The sequence below is a fragment of the Schistocerca piceifrons genome, chromosome 4 (assembly GCF_021461385.2).
Source record: "Schistocerca piceifrons isolate TAMUIC-IGC-003096 chromosome 4, iqSchPice1.1, whole genome shotgun sequence".
NCBI lineage: Eukaryota > Metazoa > Arthropoda > Insecta > Orthoptera > Acrididae > Schistocerca > Schistocerca piceifrons.
The window spans coordinates 632,550,118-632,573,746 of record NC_060141.1 but is presented as its reverse complement, the minus strand read 5'-3'; the positions used below and the strand labels follow the sequence as shown (position 1 = coordinate 632,573,746).

Genomic DNA, 23,629 nt, shown 5'->3' with positions numbered 1-23,629 from the left:
TCAGGCGTTGTCGGTGGATCACGATAGCAAATATCCTTCAACTTTCCCCACAGAAAGAAATCCGGGGACGTCAGATCCGGTGAACGTGAGGGCCATGGTATGGTGCTTCGACGACCAATCCACCTGTCATGAAATATGCTATTCAATACCGCTTCAACCACACGCGAGCTGTGCCGGACATCCATCATGTTGGAAGTACATCGCCATTCTGTCATGCAGTGAAACATCTTGTAGTAACATCGGTAGAACATTACGTAGAAAATCGGCACACATTGCACCAGTTAGATTGCCACCTATAAAATGGGGGCCAATTATCCTAGAAATATGGTACGGGTGCAATCGATGTTGATGTAGCATTCTCAACACCGATTTTTTTGAGATTCCCGATTCTCGCGCAATTTGTTTGCTACCGATGTGCGGATTAGCCGCGACAGCAGCTAAACCACTTACTTGTGCATCATCATTTGTTGCAGTTCGTGGTTGACGTTTCACATGTGGCTGAACACCTCCTGTTTCCTTAAATAACGTAACTATCCGGCGAACGGTCCGGACACTTTGATGATGTCGTCCAGCATTCATAGCACACGCCCGTTGGGCACTTTGATCACAATAGCCATACACCAACACGATATCGACCTTTCCCGCAATTGGTAAACAGTCCATTTTAACACGGGTAATGTATCACGAAGCAAATACCGTCCGCACTGGTGGAAGTTACGTGATTACACGTACTTATACGTTTGTGACTATTACAGTGCCATCCATCACAAAGCAAAAAAAGTGGTCCAACTAAAACATTCATATTTATTTACTTACTACACGAATATGTAATAAAAATGGGGGTTCCTATTTAAAAAAAAACGCAATTGATATCCGTTTGACCCATGGCAACGCCATCTAGCGGGCCAACCATAGCGCCATCTGGTTTCCCCCTTCAAGCTAGACGAGTTTCGTTCTTTGTAGTTTTTTCGTTTGATGCTTATTTCATTAGTTATTTGGCCCGTTCACTATCAGTGGACCACCCGGTGTATAGACATAGTTGCGATATTCCCCCTGCCTTAGTTCTAATTTAGAGCCCCTTTTACTTATTTTTATTACGGTTGGGGCCACGTGATACACCGTTCTGTTTTATATGTTTACACTGATATTCCTGATCTGTATAGCAGTTTTATCCTGAATGAGCTTTTCGTATTAGAACCTTTCTTTGGCTCCCAAAAAAGAGGCCATACATGATTACCAAGCGCAGCGGTTGCCATCATTTTCTTGCCGTCCTAACGCTATCGTCGTCTTATTGCACAATTTATGAAAATATTTTTTGTTAGTTATCTGTACCTCTACTTTTGTTGCATATTTATCTTTTATCTTTTTACTGTCATGCGTTCTGTCACGTTGACTCTTAGACATTTCCCCCGAACACTTACGTTTACGTATTATTATAATAAATGTCTTAACGGTAACGCTCCCATGTGTGTAACAGAGTTTATGTTACTTCATTTCAACGAATCTGTTGTATTAATCCTACTGTAACCCGACTACAGGGATCCCATTGACTTCACATAGGCTTTGTTCCTTTTCTCACGCTTCAGTCTGGAACCGCGCGACCGCTACGGTCGCAGGATCGAATCCTGCCTCGGGCATGAATGTGTGTGATGTCCTTAGGTTGGTTAGGTTTAAGTAGCTCTAAGTTCTAGGGGACTAATGACCTCAGATGTTAAGTCCCATAGTGCTCAGATCCATTTTTTCTTTTCTCACTTTATCTAGTCCAAGTTTATAGCGCCTTTTACTTCTCGCTTATTTTTATTACGTCTGTTGCCATGTGGATATACAGCGTTGTTTATAAGTGTACATTGTTACTCCTGTTGCGTATATCATTTCAAGCCTAACTAAGCCTTTTATACTAAGATGTTTTTCCTTTTTAAGACAAGTCTATGGATGAGTACCGATGTTAACAGTTAGAATCCTTCTCCTACCACACCTCATCTCTCGATGTCTTATTGCTCCTGTCACTTTGACCATTAGGCATTTTTGGCGAATACTCATGTTTGTAGGCTATTACATTTATTATTATATTTGTAGTTCTGCTTTGTATCCGTATTGTACACCACACATATGTAAGCGGATGGATCAGTCAGTCCCCGTTTCCTGCCCTTTTGCGGCTATCTACTTCGTCCCCAGCCATTGGCTCCTACGTCAGTCGCTTCCTCCGCCGCTGTCAACTGGCTTCTGTGGAGTCTGCACGACCCGCTTCTGTGTCGTGCTGCCCATGCGCGTTGTAGTTGCTGGTCCTACGCGTACCTGAGTTACTTATTTATTTCGTTATTATGTTCACTTCTGTTCAGAATCCTCCCTCATTTTTAGCGCTTCTGTTCCAGTTCCATTTGTTCGTTTGAACCTTCCACGACCGACTTGCCCTAGAGCCATACACTTATGTTCCCATAGTTTTGAGAGTATGCCACTTTTCATAACAGTAGCTATCATTTTGGTATGTTAACCCAATTGTACTTGTGTGCTTGGAGCCCCTCCACTTGTTCGCACTTGAAGATAAAGCTTCATACTTCGAAACAGGTCGTGGAATAAATTAAGAAATAACTGGCACCTGAAGTGAATTTTTGTCCCATAAGTATGATAAATTGAAGATTTCTTATCGTTTAACAAACAAAAAGCTGTTGGAATGCAGTGTTCATCAACAAGTCCATGGACCGTAAATACCTAACAAAAAACTTGGTGCAACACTTGAATATTCCATCAGCATATATTGAATCACAAAGATCCACCCGAACTGTACTTTTCACACTCAGTGTGTTCAAAGCAACATGAACCTTCCGAATACTAGTAAGTAATTTCGGAAGGATTTTCCACCTATCTTTACTAAAACTGTCGACACCTTTACGGTAATTTCTTCCGTGCGGTCTCCTTTCACTCAATTGCACAATTGCTTTGATGGTCTTTAACATACGGGTATATCTTTCGTAGATTTCCTCAGCAGATCACTAACTGTTTTCAGCCTCTGAATTTTATCATCTGGTAGTTCTGCGTGGTTGTGGTCGTCTTGACTTTCGTGGACATCAATGTCTTTAATGGAGACAGTTCTCATATAGATTTTGCAGCTCTTAATGTTGCACGTCCATTACACTACACTACCTTTTAAAAACTTTTGGAATCCAAAACACTAACTTTTCTAAAGTAACAGTTTCCGTCTAGTTCTACTGAGCATAACTACAATCGCGTCGGAGGACGTGTTCATTATAAAGAGATGGGTCACAAAATGACACCCCGAGGAGGCATGGAGGGCGATGGACTATTACCAATTGGCAATTAAACTTGTTCCAGAGGCATGGATATTGCTCTCTCCTAAGCCTTAAAACTGTCAACTAAGTTTGTAGTGTGTTTGGATTCCAATGACTCTTCTCAAAGTTTTAAATAAACAAATAAATAAATTACACAAGTAAGTTATAAGTGTGAAGAGAGATTTTGTTTCATCGCCACCTAATAGACACCTTCTGACTCGCTAGCTCCTCAGACAGCAAGGTGCAGACACATGCGGAAAAAAGGCCAGAGTTCAGAAGCTTATGTGAGGTGTAAGATGGGTTAATGATGTCACCAGCATTTCAGACGCATTGCCGCTCAGAATGGACGCGAAAAGACCTCAGGGGATGGCATGAAGGGTGCTGATATGACCACCTCTACCAACGGGGCGTTGATTCCCACATATTTTGCGGTCGAAATCGACAGCTCACATTGTGGTGAGCAACAGGACGATTCATACCTCCTCTAAGGACATTGTGGGCCTGCAACCGTATCATCGCACCACTTGGAGTGTAGCGCGACTACAGTTTTTGCTAGAGATAGAACGAAACTTGAACGTGCTCCGAAGCAGCAAAAGATGTTTATGCTTTTTCATTTCTCCCGCACATGCCCTCCTGTGGCATATATGAACAAAACACCAGCAGGCGCTGGTTCAGTGACATAGCAGCACTCAGCTCAGGTGTGTCGAAATGGTTGGCTGTCAACCCGCGCATAGAAATCAGTGACTGTCTGTCTCTGTACAGCTATATCGTTAAAGTGTTCAACAAAGGTACACGGGTGACACCACAAGTGTTGCCGATCTGGGGTTCTTAGAATGATCCCTCTGCCGTTTTATTCACGCATGTGTCAATGTTGCACCCCTCGCCCCACCCCCTCTCCGCCACCCGTTCCCTCCCGTGATAACGCCGCAGGAAGGCACGAAGGACTAAAAGAGCATAAACATCTTTTGCTGCTTCAGATCGCGTTCATACTTCATCGCATGGTCTTTAACGGTTTCTAGTGGTCCCCCCCCCCCCCGCCCCCCTTTACACCAGATCAGTTATTTTAGTGGCACTGCAAAGGGGTGTGATCACTTTCGGATGGAATGGAGGCGGCCCACGATGTGCTTAGAAGGGCTGAATAGTCCCGGGGGGTGTCAGCACTGCAAAGGTTGTCAAGAACGTTTTCCTGTTGGTCATCACACTGCGAATTCTCGTTTTAGGCTGTGAAATGAGTAGAAATGTAAACCCCAAGCGGTTTTATTCACGCGCCTTATGCCATCCCCTGAAGCCTGTTCGTGTCGATAATGAGCGGCGATGGTCTGAAATGTTTCCCTTGACCAGCAAAAAGAAACCGCGTGATTTAAAACTTTGGGCGTCGCGAATCTGATCTCCGTCGCAAAGGCGTCGAAAGAAGGGTTGAAACGTGGGTAAGAAGGGGTGCAGCAATCTTCCCATTATGTGCCCGGTGGCGTTGGTCAGAATTCTGATGAAACTTGATGCTTTTATTTTTCCTTTATTGAATTTCGATTCCCCCCGAAGGGGGCGGGCTGGCAGCAGCTTAGTTCGCTGCTCTGCAGCCGACAGAATTTTCAAAACATAAGAATAATATAAGAAACAATAAAATGAGGCGATAAAACGGTGACTTAAATTGTAAAGCGGCGGAAAATTGTGGAAAGCTGAAACATAAAGCAAACGGTTGGCGATGCTAATAAAATACACAGGAAGCAGACAGGTAAAACAGTTGACAGACAACTAAAAAACACGGCGACAGTTTGGTTTCTGTTCGCAAGAGATATAAAAATCACACCCAGCGACAGTATTATTTCCGTTCGCAACACATCGGAAAAGACGCAACACATAGCACTAAATAGTCAGCACGAAGATGACATACCACAGCCAAGGGCATATGGGGAGGGGGGATGGGGTTACCTGGACAGATAAGGGGAAAAAAAAGGGGGAAGGAGAGAAAAAACGGTGGGGGGGGGGGGACTTGGTGCCAATGTGACATCATTAATCCACCTTACACCTCACATGAACTTCTGAGTTCTTGTCCAATTTTCGAATGTGGACACCTTGCTATTTGAACAGTTATGGAACCTGAAGGTGACGTCACAGGAAGCCACGCTTTTACAATGTTGTTGTTGTTGTTGTTGTTGTCGTCGTCGTAGGCACCTTTGAGATATGTTTCAAATTTCTGTGTCGCAGTGGGAAACAATAACGGGTTTCTGCGTTGTTCTGTCCAAGTGGCGCTGCCTGGCGGCCGTATTCGCCACTTAAGACATGCAGAGCGCCGGAGACGGAATCCTTCCTCTCATGATATGGGATAGAGCGGAACTCGGCAACAGTATTGGCCTCCTCTAGTTTTTGTGGTGACAGGTGTTTTCATCATTGAAACGCTTAGGCGGAAAGTGGCATATGTAGATATTGATGTGACAGGTTCCCATCGTGCCGTCGTGTCCAGGGAACATGAAGCGTAAGTGGTTTGAGTTGTTTCCTTCAGATGTCCTATGGCATGTAAAACATCAACTGTTGTGTCTAGACAAGACAGCCTAGACACAATGAGAGGAAGCCGAAAGGCAAGCGCTTAAACTCACACAGGCTGGCGTGAGGTCTGAAACAGAATACGTAATGAATGCTATAAAGAAAAGTGCGTAGCTTCTGGAATACTTAACTTTAATCCACATTTGTAGAACATCGCTCTTGATGATACATTAATAGAATCTCAATATCAATTGAATACGGCGCCTTGCTAGGTCGTAGCAATTGTAGCTGAAGGCTATGCTAACTATCGTCTCGGTAAATGAGAGCGTATTTGTCAGTGAACCGTTCCTTGGAAAGTCGGCTGTACAACTGGGCGAGTGCCAGTACGTCTCTCTAGACCTGCCGTGTGGTGGCGCTCGGTCTGCAATCACTGATAGTGGCGACACGCGGGTCCGACGTATACTAATGGACCGCGGCCGATTTAAAGGCTACCACCTAGCAAGTGTGGTGTCTGGCGGTGACACCACATCAACTACAGTCGGATATGTTCTAAGGTTCTCAGGTGGAGCCTGCACGCCCCGCCACTCACGAGTATTGTGACTCTCCGTGAGGAAGCAGATATCGTCCCCCTCAAAGAGACCATACGCAACAACGCGCGGCGGCTCTATGAGAAAGTGGCTGCCCTACGGGACTACACATCCATGTCGCTGGCACCCCCATCCGGTTCCACTGACCATCCTTGAGGAATCGGCTTCCTTACAGGACTTGCGCTGGGCCTGCAACGCCCACCACGGCTGCCTCCTTTGGCAGGCCTAGCCCTCCGTTCTACGTCCACTACTTTCCAATCCTACCTGCCCATGTCGGACTAAGTTTTTATGCCGTACAGAAGAGTACTGTCACCGTTGCAGGGTGGTATGGGACTCCAAGTCCCACCGTCACACCTCCAAATTGTATTGCAGTGACGCAGTGTCACTGCCCTATGGTTTCTATTTACTGGCTCACCAACACAGTTAGACCGCGGAAGGCTGGTGATGCTGTGGTGATCCCTATCACAAAAAAAGGATACGTTCTGCCAGCTGTCATTTAGTGCTTTTCTTTCCTACTGCAGGCACCGAGACGCCGACGTCCACATGGCTTTACAGTGAGTTCGGTGAGCGTCTGTGTTTCTTGTATCACGACTTGGCAATGTCGTTCATCTGTCTGGTTTCTCGAACCGTCTGTTGTCTATTGAGGCCTGTGACTTTGTGGAATCTGACTGAAATTTGCATTAGGGATTGCATTACTTGACCAGCGAAATGATGATGGGGAACGAATTCTGCACATCATTCCGGAGGAAACGATCAGTTACTCTTGCTTATTGTACTGCTTAGAAGGTTAAACATTCGTAGCTGAACCAGTTTTGTATAAACTGTCATTCAGTCTGGTGTGTCCATGTACGTCTGCGCACAGATGTGTGGTTTATGAAAGCCATGTCCGAGCGAGCATTAGTTTTGGGTGGCTGTGTTTTATGATTTTTTCTTAATCTTGTTGCTGCATTTTGAGCATACACGTGTGCACATTTAGTTTAACACATGACATGTATTGACAGTTACGAATACGAACAACCATCTGCTGTGTAAGGGAATAACTACAGTGAAAATTGGCGCCAGACCGGAAGTTGAACCCAGATTACCAGCTTTATGCGAGCATTCGCCTTGTCCTCTTTGGCTATATTGGCCAGACCCAAACTTCCACAATTCGTCGTTCCTGTGTCACTACCTGTGCTCGAACTTCATGCATTATGCATACATGCCTGCAGGAACACCGCATCGATATTCTTAACACCACCGGCACTACAACATCGTATTTATCCTCCGGTACCAGGTAGCGATTTCAATTTAAGATGTCCTCCCCTGTACGGGAATTAATGTGTGTGCGATTACAGGTTGTGACGCAGGAACGACAACATACGGACTTTAGGGTGTGGCGTGAGTCGTGCATGGGTAGCAAAAGCAGATAAGACGACCACTCGCGTGAAGCGGGAAACCCGGGTTCGAATTCCGGTCTGGTTCAAATTTTCACCGTCGTCATTCCCTTAGATAGCTGACGATTGTCCATATTCGCAACTGTGAATACGTTTCATGTATTTCGTAATGGCTGTAGTCGCCACAGTATCATTTCCTTCGGACATGCAAGCATTACTGTCAAACACCGAAAATTGGTTGTGAGGAACAGTTTATGTGCTTTGCTCACTGGGCGTATTGAGCTGTTAACCGCAAAAGCCTACACCTAGAGCTGTTCTAATTATACGAGAGATAAATCAGCGTTAATGCGCTGATTGCTACTAAGAATACAACCAAATGCTTGTATTCTATTGCCACCATAAACCAAAATAAAACGTGTATGCTTATAAATGGGCTGTTTCCGCACTATATACTGAAAATGCAAGTAAGCTACATTTAGAGCCGTCTTAGGATAAGAAGGTTACTTCACGAGGGTTGTAAGTGCTATCCTGTGACAAACGGCTATTGCTTCAGTTGTGAAACGTTTCAGTCAAGTGATGGACTGGCACGTCTGACAATTCTGATGTATCTTTGTTATTGATTCAATTTATCGTAATCCGTGTCATAGTTGTACTGTCTGATAAACATATGCTGATAATATAGGCGATATCGGTGATTGCAAAGATCGAGTCACTAACAAATGTCTTCATTTCTGTCTACGTGTGCAGTTAATTGCATAAGCCTATTTGTTGTGTTTTACGAGCCTCGGATTGGCAACATAATAGGAGGGGACAAGAGACTTTGGCAATCAGCCCCCAGAGCTTCTTAGGAACAATAGCCAAGTTTTAAAGATAAGGCTGCTTGGAGGGGACGGCAATCTTGGCACTTACCGCCAGGTAAGACATGTGCGCTAAGAATCCACAAACGTAGTAATGTGCACACCAGAACTCTAGCCATAAAGGCCAATATAATGAATTATTTTTACAAGTCAGCCCTCTGCTCAAAAACAGCTTTATGGAATGCTTTCGCTTTTCCTAGAAAACTGGAGGATGCTAGGCTAGGCGTTACAGTTTGGAACCGCGCGACCGCTACGGTCGCAGGTTCGAATCCTGCCTCGGGCATGGATGTGTGTGATAGGTTAGCTAGGTTTAAGTAGTTCTAAGTTCTAGGGGACTGATGACCTCAGAAGTTAAGTCCCATAGTGCTCAGAGCCATTTGAACCATTTTTTATGCTAGGCTAGTTGAGAGATATTCGTCTCTGCTCTCACATGGGAAGCTCAACTGCTGTCTATTGTTGAAAATTTTTTTCCCATTGTTGGGGCGGAAGTGACACCTCTGGGGGCCAGGTAGCTCATTGGGTGAACTAAAAACTGGGAGTTTAGGACGCCATTTTCTACGAGACTCAGACGTGGGAGGAAACCCCAATTCGGCGATGTAAGAAGACATCTGAGAAGTGGAAGTTTTGAACTCGGTTTTCTTAAGATTTTACATAAGGGAAGACAGCTCATTGGATTACTCAAAAAACGTTTGCTGTGTGGAGCATTGGCTCGGTATTTTTTTTTTTTTAATATAGCTTTGGGCAATATTTATCATAGGGCAATACTTGTCATAGGCGAGGTACCTTTGACGCGGGTTTTTATGCAGCGCAGAGAGAATTTTTTGGGCACGGGGTTTTTGAGAAGGGGAGAAACAGAAGCTCTCGATCGGAATGTGGAAGAGGACGCACTGACTTCGGGGACGCGGCAGAAGGCAGGCTTTCCTTTTTTCTTTAAGCCTCAGCCCATCACACAGCAGCTGATGAATACTAGTTGGCAGGAGGCCTGGCAATATGTAAGACTCGATTTTCCAGCTTCTCAGCTGAGGTGAGAGTATGTGGCGGCATAGGCTACCTGGAAAGCAGAGCAGTTGGTGCTTCTCCGTGAAACAGTTTAAACTTGATTGTGTTCCGTAATTTAACACCTGGTCCGATATTTGAGGATTCATCCGTGACCGAGCAGGGTTTTTTCATTTGCATGTGGATTTAGCACGCCTTCCTGGCACGATTGGGGCAATCACTGCACAGTCACCGGCACTAATTCTTTTTCGAGAGCGACCTGTTGAAATGATGATCACTCCTATCCCACTTGTTCTTTGTGGGCTCTGCCAAGTCAACAGCTCTGGTTTTAAGTTTGTTTCAGTGATCACAGTTGTTAGTTACTTTCACTTTGAATTTTATTAATCATGTTATTGTGTAAGTATTGATTTCTCAAATTGGTTCAAATGGCTCTGAGCACTATGGGACTTAACTTCTGAGTTCATCAGTCCCCTAGAACTTAGAACTACTTAAACCTAACTAACCTAAGGACATCACACACATCCATGCCCGAGGCAGTATTCGAACCTGCGACCGTAGCGGTCTCGCAGTTCCAGACTGCAGCGCCTAGAACCGAGCGGCAACTCCGGCCGGCACTGATTTTATGTATGTGTTCACAAGGAATTATTGTAATAAAATGCGATCAAATTGGGCCTAGATTTTTAATTCTGTAGTTAGATGAACCCCCTTATAGTTATTAAACGTGTGATGCTTTTCGTAGGAATCAATACCTGGGACTCATATACGAGGGCCATTCCGTTCGTACTGTTTAACAGGTGGTGTGACAGATTCAGTAGGAGTGACCTGTGTCTCCTCGGTTGGTCCATCGTGTGCAGATTATAACAGCCAAAAGGCTAGGTTGTAACGCTATCGTCATTAGAGTTGATAAACATCGAATGAATGCTCTAGGTTAAAAGTTAGCTTAGTGTAGCTTAGTGAGCAGCCGCTAGTGACGACTAATTCATAGCAACTATTACTACTAACTGTGTTACGTACAAAATAACTCTACTATCGATGTTGTTTGTTAATTGTAACCGATGGTGACCGTTAACCTGTATATTAATCAGTACCACTAGCTGCTCGCGTTTGTACTGAGTGGTATACCTTGATTACCCACTCAATGATAATGAATTGAAGCGCATTGTCTACCTTGACGTTTTATATTCTTTGATTCCAGAATTTTACTTTCTTGAAGTATTCAGTTAATTGTGACCAGGGAATGTATCGCTGAACAAAAATTTTTAAATTGTTGTTTAATCCCTTTTTTTGTGGTGTGTTTTAAATACGAATGTTGTCATCCAGTTGTGTTATTAGTCGGAGTGAGGAGGACGTCAAAATCTACAGCAGATAACATTCGTTGTACATATCTCTGTTTCAGAACAAAATCGCTTTTACCTACCATTTATCTACCACGCTCAACCATTCCGACATTCGCGTGGTCGCTGATAGCCACATAAAGCTGGTGGACCTGGGTCAAGTTCTGATTATTTTATGTGGCAGGCTTCACTCTGAAGATGTTGGACGGGCAAAATTCTCGTGACATTCAGATTATCGAAAATTGCGTACTTCGGAAATTTGAAATTGAGCGACTGAATGAAAGGACTGTTACAGCACAGCTTATTCTCATGCTCAAAATTCCAGCGCTCCACTCCCCAATCATATCGCTTACACGACTTAGAGGGCGTTCCTCAGGGTTCATACATTACCCTAGAGGAAACAGTATGAGGTATAAACTGTATACGTAAACTAAATAGCACTTTTTTCGTAGAAGTATGCTTAAAAACGTTCAGTAACGAGAATCTGTAGCAGCATAAATGCAGAAAACAAACGTAAGGACATCGTCCCCCACAAGAACAACATAATATGTCAGTTTCTTCGGAGAACTCAACATGTAGGAGTTACTTTCTCATTAATAAGACGTAGAACTTCAACGTGCACAACAAATCAGAAATCAAAAACCAGAACAATTGTGCGATTTATAGAACATAATCATGCTACATTCCAAAGGAATGGAAGAAAGGGAAAGAAGCTGTTGCAATTGCACCTAGATGCACATACTCGAGTTGTTATGGTACTCAGTCATCGTGGGAAGTGGATGACTATGTCCGAAACAGGGCGTTTGTTCTGACGGTTCACGGTATACTCCCTAACAAAAATAATTTATTCTCAAGTCAGCAATTACTCGCATCTCATGTATAATAATATAGAATATGCAGTAGAAGATCTAAACAGTTCCATTATGTTCCACATTAAAGTAATGCACAAATCTAGCTCATCAGAATGAAACTTGAGTATACACACATGAGACAGAGAAGGAAAAATTCACGCATAAATCGCAAAGAAATTTTATGTGCCATCGTTATTTTATTAGCTTTGCTACCAAGTACTGGAAATAATACAAGAAATTTTAATACTGATACTTCTCGGACTTTTTCGTATAATATTTACGTCATTCATGAATGGAATTACAGATTCGTATCACTGACATATGGCTAAACATTTCTACCAATAATGACAGTTTATTTATTTAGCTAGTTACATGTTCCATAGACCATTTGAACGATTATTTGATCGAAATGATGTGGAACGAGTAATTTTGGAGGGTATGTTTACCTGATAGTTTAACAATAATGAACACTTAAGTTTACAGTCCTAATCATGCAACTACACTTAAAACTAGTTTTTTTTACTGGCTACCATTTTTTAAATGAAAGTTCTTCCATGACTTTTAGGTCAGCTTTAAAACTTGTTTTGCTTCCTGTCAGACTGCTGCATTCACTGAGTGGACCAAAAAATATGAAGCTTCGTCATTTTAAGCTTGGAGCTATAAATGAAATAAGAACTTCCGAAAAACTAATAATCTCTGAGCTCTAAGAGCAATTCGAATACAATAATTTCATGAAACAGAATTTGTTTTGGACCAAGAGAAATTACCACAGTAGGTTCACACCAAAAAAAGGGTACAGAAAATAGACACTTGTATTTGTGGACGTTGGGTACAAGTCTGAGATGAATTGTTTGGCACAGAAGGGTATCAAAACGGTCAAAAGACTGATCTAAAAAAAAGTGGAATCAGAACATGTTAGAATGACGTATTCGCTAAAGCATCTGAAAGTATATTTTGGTAAGTCTATTTTAATAATATTAGTTAGATACAGAGCCCCAAGTGGTAAAAAATAAGATGTGAGACGGAAAAATTTCTTAATAATCACATATTATATGTTCCAAAAGGTGAATCACCTATGAATTCATGGAAGAGCCTTCATTACGTCTCAGGGAATCAACTAGAGTGAAATTTCAGTAGTGGGTCAAAGTCTGCTACCTTATCGACTAAATGTGCCACTGGTGGGACTAAGACTGACTGATAGTGAAATGACAATGCTGATTGAAAGATGGGTGGCTCTGCTGGTACATGATAGCATGCCAATTGGTCAGCCTTAGCGCTGATTACATGTTTCGCCAAGGTCTTCGGCCATACTGATACGTAAAGTTTCAAGCGAATTCTGTATTCCGCCCTAGTCCTTTCCCCGTGTAGGTTGGCTGTACAGATAAAATGGTTCAAATGGCTCTGAGCCCTATGGGACTGAGCCCGAGGCAGGATTCGAACCTGGGACCGTGACAGTTGCTCGGTTCCGGACTGAAAGGCTTAGAACCGCTCGGCCACCGCGGCCGGCTTGTACAGATAATAACATGGACCTTTGAATTCCTGTTGTCCTAATACTGCTTATTTTGGAGAATTGCAGGTTCAAGAAAGAAAAGATAGCACGTTTTAAAGAGGACTTAAACAAAATTGAAATAAACGTAATTTAGAAGTGTGGCCAATAAAATAAAGAACAAACAGAATTAAAATCAGGACGTATCCTTTGGCGACTTTATTCCAATCGACAAAATTTAATCTATTATTCAAAATAATAAGACTTATTTTAATAATAAACAATAGATATTCAATGGAAATCATTAAAATCTAAGCATCAATGTGGTCACATACATGGAGTTGATTACTTCTAAGAAGAATTACAGAAGATAAATTACACCAAAACCCACTAGAAAATCATAACGTGGAATTTTAATCTGAAGTTAGAGTAGCAACAGAAACGTGATAGAATAGACAGAATTATATAAAATTATTCGGAAATATCTGCAATTGGGCAACAGTTAAAAGCAGTAAGAATCTGAAGAAGATTAAACAGAAATTTATAGTGGGTCGATATCGTATCTCAGCGGATGAAATGGCAGACAGGAAAATAACTAACACGAGAGAGAAGATTGTACAAACGTTCCATAACATATTTAAATATCTGTGTCATTCAAGAGATGAATCAGAAACACTGATGGCCAATTATAAAAGTAATGATATTTCTAAAGTAACACTAGATTAGGTGTTCAATGTGATTAGAAGTGTGAACAAAGAAACGGCACCTAGAAATGATGATACTTAAGTAGAAAGATTTTTGGATGTTTATCTTGACATCAACACAAGAAGCCAACAGTTTAAAACACACAGGAAAAACAGGTACACAGTCTCCTACATTCTGGGGTATTCAGTGAACCTTTGCTTCCCACAAACATTATGCTTCGGATTTTTTGATCCACCGTTTGGTGTTAGTTCGCTGAGTTTGATCAAGAACTACATACAACAATGGTTCCCAGCTCATTCTTGCTAACAATATTTGTAACAGGAAGCTAAAAGAATCATGCTATTGTAACCTCCCAACAGTTTACTTAATTATAACATTTACATAGTGTAACCTCTCAACAGTTTTTTTCCGTAACCTCGGAATAATAAAATGTGACTTATCTCTCAATAAAATTGTGCCTTACATATAACCTTTCAATAATTAAAAGATTGTTAACCCAAACTGGTAAATTTGGACGTCAGCAATGCTTCGTCATTGCCCTGAAAAGTCATTCTGAATAAATTTAAAAAAAATCTTACCTCAATGAAGTCGCCGGATAACGCGTATATATCTGCTCCTATAAGAAATTTTTCTGGCACAGCCCAGTGCAATGCTGGCCACTAGATTTGTTATGAATAAAAAGAAACAACTGATTTTTTTTTTACGACAGTAGGGATAACCGTGGATAGGAGAAATTAGTAAAATCCTTTAAATTCAGATGAATAATTGTCAAAAGTTATCTTTATAAGAAAGATTATTAATAAAAGATTTTCAAAAACATTTACATGGGACTTGATATAACAATAGGACAAAATCAGTTGTTACAAATTACATATGCGCGCGGCTGCTTTTATCTTATACTACATCGCTCCCCACGAGCGGCCCAACCGCCCGACTGCGAGCTACAACTACTACTGCAGCCGACACTGCCCTCTGGTCTGCGATTCTATTGTAGCTTACATATCGCAGGCAGTGCGTGAGTAATCCATCAAAGTTACATCTTCTCGAGTGCGATAGCAATAAATTCCTTAGTCATGAGCCTCTTACACTATAAATCACTATCATGTCCCGCAACAGTGCTCCAAACTATTACTAGAAAATTTTTTGTAATGTCATTTGTTGGTAAGTTTCCTACCGAAAGGGGCAATATTCTGAAGAGAAACGAGTATTCAGTGAACTGTTACACCAGAGAGACAAAATGGTTCAAATGGCTCTGAGCACTATGGGACTCAACTGCTGAGGTCATTAGTCCCCTAGAACTTAGAACTAGTTAAACCTAACTAACCTAACGACATCACAAACATCCATGCCAGAGGCAGGATTCGAACCTGCAACCGTAACGGTCTTGCGGTTCCAGACTGCAGCGCCTTTAACCGCACGGCCACTTCGGCCGGCCCAGAGAGACAGTACGAAAAATTTACGTAACGGTAAAGACAAGCAGATCAGCCAGTAAACAAAAGTAGAGCCTGTAAGATAAATTGCAAAGAGTGTGGCTCATACTACATAACAAAAACAGTAGACCAAACTGCATCAGACAAAGAAAATCACAGGACCTGGAAGATGCAGAAAACAGGTGTCATCTCTTCGTACCGTTGTCTGGAAAGCAAACACGATTATGCAGTAGAGGTAAAAATATGGCATTCTGAGCACAATGGGCAGAAAATATCGTTGCCTAAAGACCAAGCGGCGCTACAAGAACCATCCTGATCAACTACTGAATGAGCAAGCAGTCACCAGTTACTATACTCTTCCTTATGCTTCCGAATCTAATTACTCCGTCCGCTTTTGTTACATTGATACGCTAATCAAATACTTATTTTAATTTTCTATGACTGAATATGTAATTTACAGTACTTAATGAGGGTAATTCATTTGTTTGATGATTGTCCATTCCTTGCTGTTTATGTTTGTACTAGTATGCACGACAACATCTTTGTCAGTTATTATAGAAAACGGGCTAATAATCCTAAACCTAGGTCGCTAAAGTAAATAGTGAAGAAAGTGGCAAAAACCTTTCTTCTTCATATAACTTCGTAGTGTTGTCCGGATTGTACTATGTGCCTCTTTTTCCAATTAACTTCAACAAATGAAAGAACATATTAGAACTAGTTTGATGGCAAACTTGAAAATAAGTTACAAAAAATCCAAATTAATAGACACCTACCATACCGAATAGCAAACAATTCAAATTATAACGAAGTCGTAAAACCAGCAGGTAAATTTTTATATTGAGAGGAGCTGAAGAAAGTTACTGGACAGACACAAATAGAAAAACAGATGATTGAAAAATAATCTGAAGTGCTTTTGGTAAATTAAACAGCGGTCTCAAAACTATGCTTCCATTGTGCCTGAAACGGAATTTTTACAATCAGTGTGTGTTATTTGTCAAGGTGTAGCATAGTGATACACGAACCTTATCTCCGAAAACTACTGAGAAACTGACGCTTGGGCACGGAGTGCTCGCAGAGAGGGATGCAGATTGGAAATTACTAAGAGAGACAGGAAACATACTAAGGTATCAAAGAACAAGAGAATGAGTGTAGTGTAAATGATATGAAGAGGGTTGGAGCATACTGCTAGCCGAAGAGGTCATATATAAACTGTCTTTGCTCGATTATAAGAGATAAAGGAAAATACGAGGACGGTGGAGTAATTGAAGGTGAATAAGTGGTATTAGGAAACAAGCAAGAGCAACATAGATAAATGTACAGAGTGGTCAGAAACTGTCTGAAAAGGTGTTGCAGGGGAGGTTGTGCTGAGAAATAGTTCGTATGAAAAAAACTCAGTATGTTGCACCATTTATGAGTTATTTAGCACTGGAGTTAGCCAATGAGGCCGCTGTTCGCGCAAATTTAAGTAGCCTGCCAGAGACGGTGTTGCTAATCGTACTCTTCGTTTGGTTTCCTCAAACAAACAAACATAGCTTCTGCGCGCCTAATTTAAATTTATCACTTCCGAAACTGGCACATTTTAATATGTAATAAGTGTTTCAACAAGTGATAGCTCACATACCAGCAGATGTCTGTGCATTACCGTTTTCTTGCTCGGCAAGTGCTTGAATTTGCGCGCGAGACGACTGGATTGGCTAACCTGAATGCTAAATAACTCGAAAAATTCACAGCGTATCGATTTTTTTTCTGAACAAATGGTTCAAATGGCTCTGAGCACTATGGGACTTAACAGCTGAGGTCATCAGTCCCCTATAACTAATTAAACCTAACTAACCTATGGACATCATACATATCCATGCCCGAGGCAGGATTCGAACCTGCGACCGCAGCGGTCACGCGGTTCCAGACTCAAGCGCCTAGAACCGCACGGCCACGCCGTTTTCTGAACATTTATTTCTCAGCACAACATGCCTTGCAGCAACCTTACAACCTTTACGAACTGTTTTGGCAACCCTTTATATGACGCCCGTAATGTATGGATAAGTCTGATTATGGCCTTATGGTGTGGAGACTAAAGGCACTATAACGGAACGCAACTTAATTAGTGTGTTCTTAAATTGAAATCACTTGTCCTACGTCCCACAACCAGGCACCGCCCTCAAAAAGCTTCATTCTCTGCCGTACAAAGCCATGCTTATAGTTTAAGTTCAAATGGCTCTGAGCACTATGAGACTTAACATCCATGGTTATCAGTCCCCTAGAACTTAGAACTACTTAAACCTAACTGACCTAAGGACATCACACAACACCCAGTCATCACCAGGCAGAGAAAATCCCTGACCCCGCCGGGAATCGAACGCGGGAACCCGGGCGTGGGAAGAGAGAACACTACCGCACGACCACGAGCTGGGGTTGGTTAGCCACGTTGTAGGCTGAAGGAAACGAATCTCCGTTGCAACAGTGAGAAACACGCCCAATAAGTAACGCAATCGTTGATCTTTTATTTGGGATGAATAGTGAGCATTGTGAAACATTAGGATACTTGTAAACGAAGAAATTCTCTCTAACACGGAACCTGGAAATGAGCCTGAAATATCTAAATTCCCAGCAACAGATTCTTATAATCAGAAAGCAATTGACAAGTAACTGGCAAAACAACTCTTCAAAAACTTCCAAGATGTGCAGTAATTCATCGAATAGCTTCCGCAGGTCTATGGTTTACTAAGACAAAACATCCAGAACAAAAAACTGTAAGACTGACACATCGAAAATCCAAGGAAAGCTTCCACAAGACCCACACTCTACATGCCCGACGAAAAAAAAAAAAGTAGCAACCAAATGGGCTACAAAAGCATTGGGATACAAAGAGAAACAGTATTCTTTTAGATCAGTTTTCAATCAGTCTCCAGTTGTGGTCAGCAACAAACGAAGTGGCTAGGTATAGTTGGTTGTTTGGGTTTCTAAAAATATAATTTGGCAACCAGATTACCATTGGAGATGAAAGCAGTATTTTATTGTACATTTGCCTCATGTTTCACACAGCACGATTAGATGAGTTTTTCCCCATAATGTTTATTACCAGCAAACTGACATATTTTGATAAGCATATTACAATGTAGGGATCACAGCACTATTTTGTTGCATATATTTATCATGTTTCATATACCACTACAGTAAAACTTTGTTCCAAAATGTTATTCACTGCATGAATATTTTTGTGCTTCTGTATGGTTCATAGTCTCCAGCTCTCTAAGTTTTTTATGTCTTATAAGATAACTGAAAATTTGTGTTACTGCCAGAATATGTCTTTTGTTAAAAATATATATCTTCGTACTAAAGGATCTACTTGGATATTGTATCATTTTGACATCTATGAACCAATGTATGTTCACATACACCGATGAGACAGAATTTATGACCACCTGCTTAATAGCTTGTTTGTCCGTAACTGGAACGAAATACGTCACTTGTTCTGCGTATCAACGTTCTGGGAGTTTGTTTTCAGGCTTGTGGAAGAGGCATATGTCATTAGATGTCTACGCACATGTCATGTAATTCGCTTAAATAAGGCCCGCTGATTTGCGTACACCGTGATGGCGCTCGATAGCGACCCAGATGGGTTCTACAGAATTTACATCAGGAGAATTTGGTCGCCAGTAGATCAACGCGAGTTCGCTATAACGCTCCTCAAACCACTGTAGCAAAGTTCTGGCTCCTTGACACGGGTAGTTATACTGCTGAAAGACGACGTCGGCTTCGGGGAAGACATCAAGCATGAAGGGATGCAGGTAGTTCGCAGCAGTCAGTGTATCTTCGATTATTACCATGTAAAAGCAGGAGAATGTCTTCCATAGCATATCACTTCTCCCATCAGCTTGCGTCCGTGGCGCGCTGCACGTTCCGAGCCACCGTTCACCTCTATGCGGCGTTTTTGGAGACGACAAGCAACCTAGTGTAGCAAAACTATGTTTCATTGATCGACGGTCGAATCCCGATGGTCCCGGACCCACTGCAATCGTAATTGACGATATCGTTGGGTCAACATGTGAACACAGGGGTGGTCCGCTGCGGAGTTTCATGTTCAACACTGTACGATGAACGGTTTGCTTCGAAGCACCTGTGCGTGCACCAGCATTGTGCTCTTTGGTAGAGATGCCATAGCTCTGCCCAACTTTACAGAGCAGACAAGCCTCTGACCCCACATTCTGTGAAGAGTCGTGGACGATCAGCCATTTAGCGTCTAGTGGTAGTTTCACTGTCCTATCTTACTCCGTAGATGCTCACGACAGTAACACATGAACATTCGAACAGCTTTGCAGTTTTCGAGATATTCATTCAAAGTCTCTGCGTAATAATAATCTGCCCTTTTGTCAAAGTCGCTTATCAGAGGATTTCTCCCTATGCACGCAACGCCACCAGGTGCACGCAACACCACCAGGCGGCAACCGATGTCGCGGTGGCAATGGTCATAATGTTCTGGCCCATCAGCGCAGTTCTACGGACAAATTATGAAAGCATATGGATTAGTTTTGCCAAGGTGTAATTGCCGAAAAACTATTGAGACATACAACTTGAAACAAAATGTAGATTTCAGCCGCAGACAGTCGAGCATTTGGGTTGCTATTGGAGCTTCCGTATACAGTGAACAGAAGGAAACGGTAATAGGAAAACTTAATAGAAAGATATCTTTGACAAGACGCTTTATGGAATGATCTTTGAGAACATACCGTAGGCGTTGACGGTTGACGGAACGAGTAGTAATAGGAAAACTTAATAGAAAGGTACCTTTGACAAGACGCTTTATGGAATGACCTTTGAGAACATACCGTAGGCGTTGACGGTTGACGGAACGAGTAGGGTCGTCAGCAAAAATATGGGTATCGTGTGAAGACTGAAGCTGGTGAACAGCATGTCCGGCCGATCGCGTGGCTTGTAAAGGCAAGGCGCACCGACTGAGGGCAGCTCACACAGACCGGCGGCGTGAACGTGGTTGCTATCTTTGCGATAAGTAAACCTGTCGCGGGTTGCTTCACGTCAGTCACGCTAGTCGTCTACGTAGTGAGAGTCTTACTGCACTAACGTCACCTCTTCGTGTTCAGTCCTGTCAGGCTGAGGCGATGTTAATGTGAAGCTTATGAGAATTCATTCTCAATACTAGAACAAAAAAACTTTACTATCCATTAGAATGAAGTCAAGGAAGCAACAATTCTTCATTACTTCATTTGGATAGGGGAGAGGACAAGGGAAATCACTCAGATTTTCTGTTCACTAGGTTTCGTACCGTATTGTAGGGATCTGTCCTTGCGCCTCGTTTCTTGCAGCAAGCAGCAATCGAAAAGCTGTATGTGGCGTCATTGCCAAAATTTCCTCCATCTTAAAGTTGCCACTCTGCTGCTGGTATCTTCTTCGAGAGGCCATTTCTTGAATAGATGGAAGGGTTCTTGAAGAAAACTGTAGCAGCAGGATCTAAATGCTTTGGTAGAGAAAATCCGAAAAAAACGCAGCCTCAGGAAGAATATCTGAATGAAACACACGCTCAGGGCTTTGTAGGCGACAGAACTCCATAACTTATTCTTGTTGGGACGACATCGGCAGATGTAATATCTGAAATACACAGAGGGAGTCTTAGAGAATCCATTAAATGAATTTGCAATTGCGTATAAGCACAACCATCAGCTGTAGAATGAAATGACGATAATGAAAGCTTGTGACGGACCAGGACGCGAAACCAAATTTCCCGCTTATCGCGAACGGTCGCCTTACGATTAGGCTACCGGTGCCCGGCTCACGGCCAGGTCCAAACTTCCAACTGTCGTCAACCATGAGTCTACGACCCTTACTCGTACATCCATTATGTATATTCCCCTACAGGTCAGACGTTGTACTTGAAAGTCACTTGCCCGGTGTCGGCAGATAAATATGATATTGGAAATGCAAGCATGCCCAAAGGAACTTTGCATTGTAATCAGAACAACACAGGCACAACAATATCGTATCTTACAGAATCGTCATTGTTTATTTTGCGGACGATGTCGTAGCATTTAGAAAGGCTGCAGCACCAGATAGCAAAACGCAAAGGATCAGTGATAGTTGATGACACTGGCCTTTGACCACGAACTTAAATAAATGCAACATGCTGCACGTAATTTGGTGAGGATATCAATTGCTGTTCGGTTACGGTATTAGTAAAAAATCACCGGAAACAGTAACAACCGTAATATACGTGAGTAACTTTCGAGAGCGATCTAAAGTGGAGTGTGCACATAAGACTAATTGTATGAAAAACAAATTACAGGCTGAGGTTCGTTGGAAGAATGTTAAGGAATGAAAGAAGTAGCTTGTACTATAGATTCTTGTATGTTGTGGCAGAGCTCGTCTCGAGGGTAAGTCAGTTCCAATCCTACTGGTGGGTGAAGTTTTCAATGCCAGTACTTTGCCGATAAGTCGAGGACAGGTATTGCTGTGAAGTTCCTGACCAACAGTCTTTACGTCAAACCTCTCTGCAGTACCTCATAAACTTATGACATGTGACCGTTGATGGGGAACTTAATCCCGGTGACACCCTTGGTGCTATCAGAGAGGACACCTGGTTTCACCCTGCCTTCTCTCATCATTATCACACAACACACCACACACGCATCGATTACACTCACCAAATTTCACAAACAGATATACGACACAGTTCTCAAACATTCGCAAGGGAAGAGGCCAATGTGCACAGAGCCCACCTCGTGTGATATCCCAGCCAACAATACCATGGGAAATTTATATTTTTACATTTCATACACTACGCACGAATCTGTCACTCCCTATGAACGGTCCCGAAGTTTACAAAATAATACAGTTTGGTTTGACCTTCCCGTTGATTTACTTCGAACTCTTAGCAGGTTAGCAAAAGACATAAAGATTCAACAAAGAGCCATACATTTTGTCGCGGAATCACTTGGGGGCGTTTCGGAGGGAGTAAACATCAGATGTAGCCGCTACAAGAGAGGCGTCGTGTATCACGAAGATGTTTACCGTTGAAATTTCGAGAGCGTACGTTCGAAGAAGAGTCGGACAACATATTACTTCCTCCGACATACTCGTAAGTCTTGCGAAATGACAACAACCAGACAGAGAAATCAGAGCTCACACGGAAGTCTATCGAATATCGTTCTTCCCATGAAGCAGTAGCGAAAGCATCATGACAGGGATACATTGATATTGTCACCGGAGGTTCCCTTCGCCACAAACCGGAGTATAGTTTTCGGTGCAGATGTAACACCTCAGCAGATCTGATGATATGACTATTGCCGCAAACGGATATGCTCCTGCTCAGCTGAGTTCAGCTCCAGTTAAATACCATGACCTAAGCTGCTCTTTTTTTGACATTAGTCGCATTTGGGACTAGTAGTCGCTATCAGAAGAACTTAGCGTTGGGAACTGTTGTCCTTTGGCTTCACCAAGGTGTACTTTCACACCTCTAGGCTGGCGCGTCCAGATCACATCAAGTTAAAAACCTGTGATAACTTTCATTTAGATTTCAAAGTTCCCCTGCTGGCTGGAGAACTGCCTTCAAAACTTCACTAGGGATTGTAGGTCGCTGGTACTATCGCATCTCATAAGTTCGAAGTAAATCAACGGAAAGGTCATACCAAACCGTATTATTTTGTAAACTTCGGGACCGTTCATAGGGAGTAACAGATTCGTGCGTAGTGTGCGAAATGTAAAAATATAAATTTCACATGGTATTGTTGGCTGGGATATCACACGAGGTGGGTTCCGTGCACATTGGCCTCTTCCCTTGCGAATGTTTGAGAACTGTGTCGTATATCTGTTTGTGGAATTTGGTGAGTGTAATCGATGCGTGTGTGGTGTGTTGTGTGGTAATGATGAGAGAAGGCAGGGTGAAACCAGGTGTCCTCTCTGATAGCACCAAGGGTGTCGCCGGGATTAAGTTCCCCATCAACGGTCACATGTCATAAGTTTATGAGGTACTGCGGAGAGGTTTGACGTAAAGACTGTTGGTCAGGAACTTCACAGCAATACCTGTCCTCGACTTATCGGCAAAGTACTGGCATTGAAAACTTCACCCACCAGTAGGATTGGAACTGACTTAAAAAAAAATGGTTCAAATGGCTCTGAGCACTATGGGACTTAACATCTGTGATCATCAGTCCCCTAGAACTTAGAACTACTTAAACCTAACTAACCTAAGGACATCACACACATCCATGGCCGAGGCAGGATTCGAACC

At 42.4% G+C, this 23,629-nt stretch overlaps 1 protein-coding gene across 1 annotated transcript in view; it reads right to left on the bottom strand.

The window, feature by feature from the left end:
• Window positions 1-20,330, bottom strand: part of LOC124795259 (transmembrane protease serine 13-like) — a 161,604-nt gene extending 141,274 nt beyond the window's left edge. The window contains exon 1 of the mRNA XM_047259203.1: window positions 20,217-20,330. Within this exon, the coding sequence (XP_047115159.1) occupies window positions 20,217-20,301 (85 nt within the window). The 5' untranslated portion in view covers window positions 20,302-20,330. The remainder of the gene's footprint in view (window positions 1-20,216) is intronic.
• Between the last annotated feature and the right edge of the window lie 3,299 nt (window positions 20,331-23,629).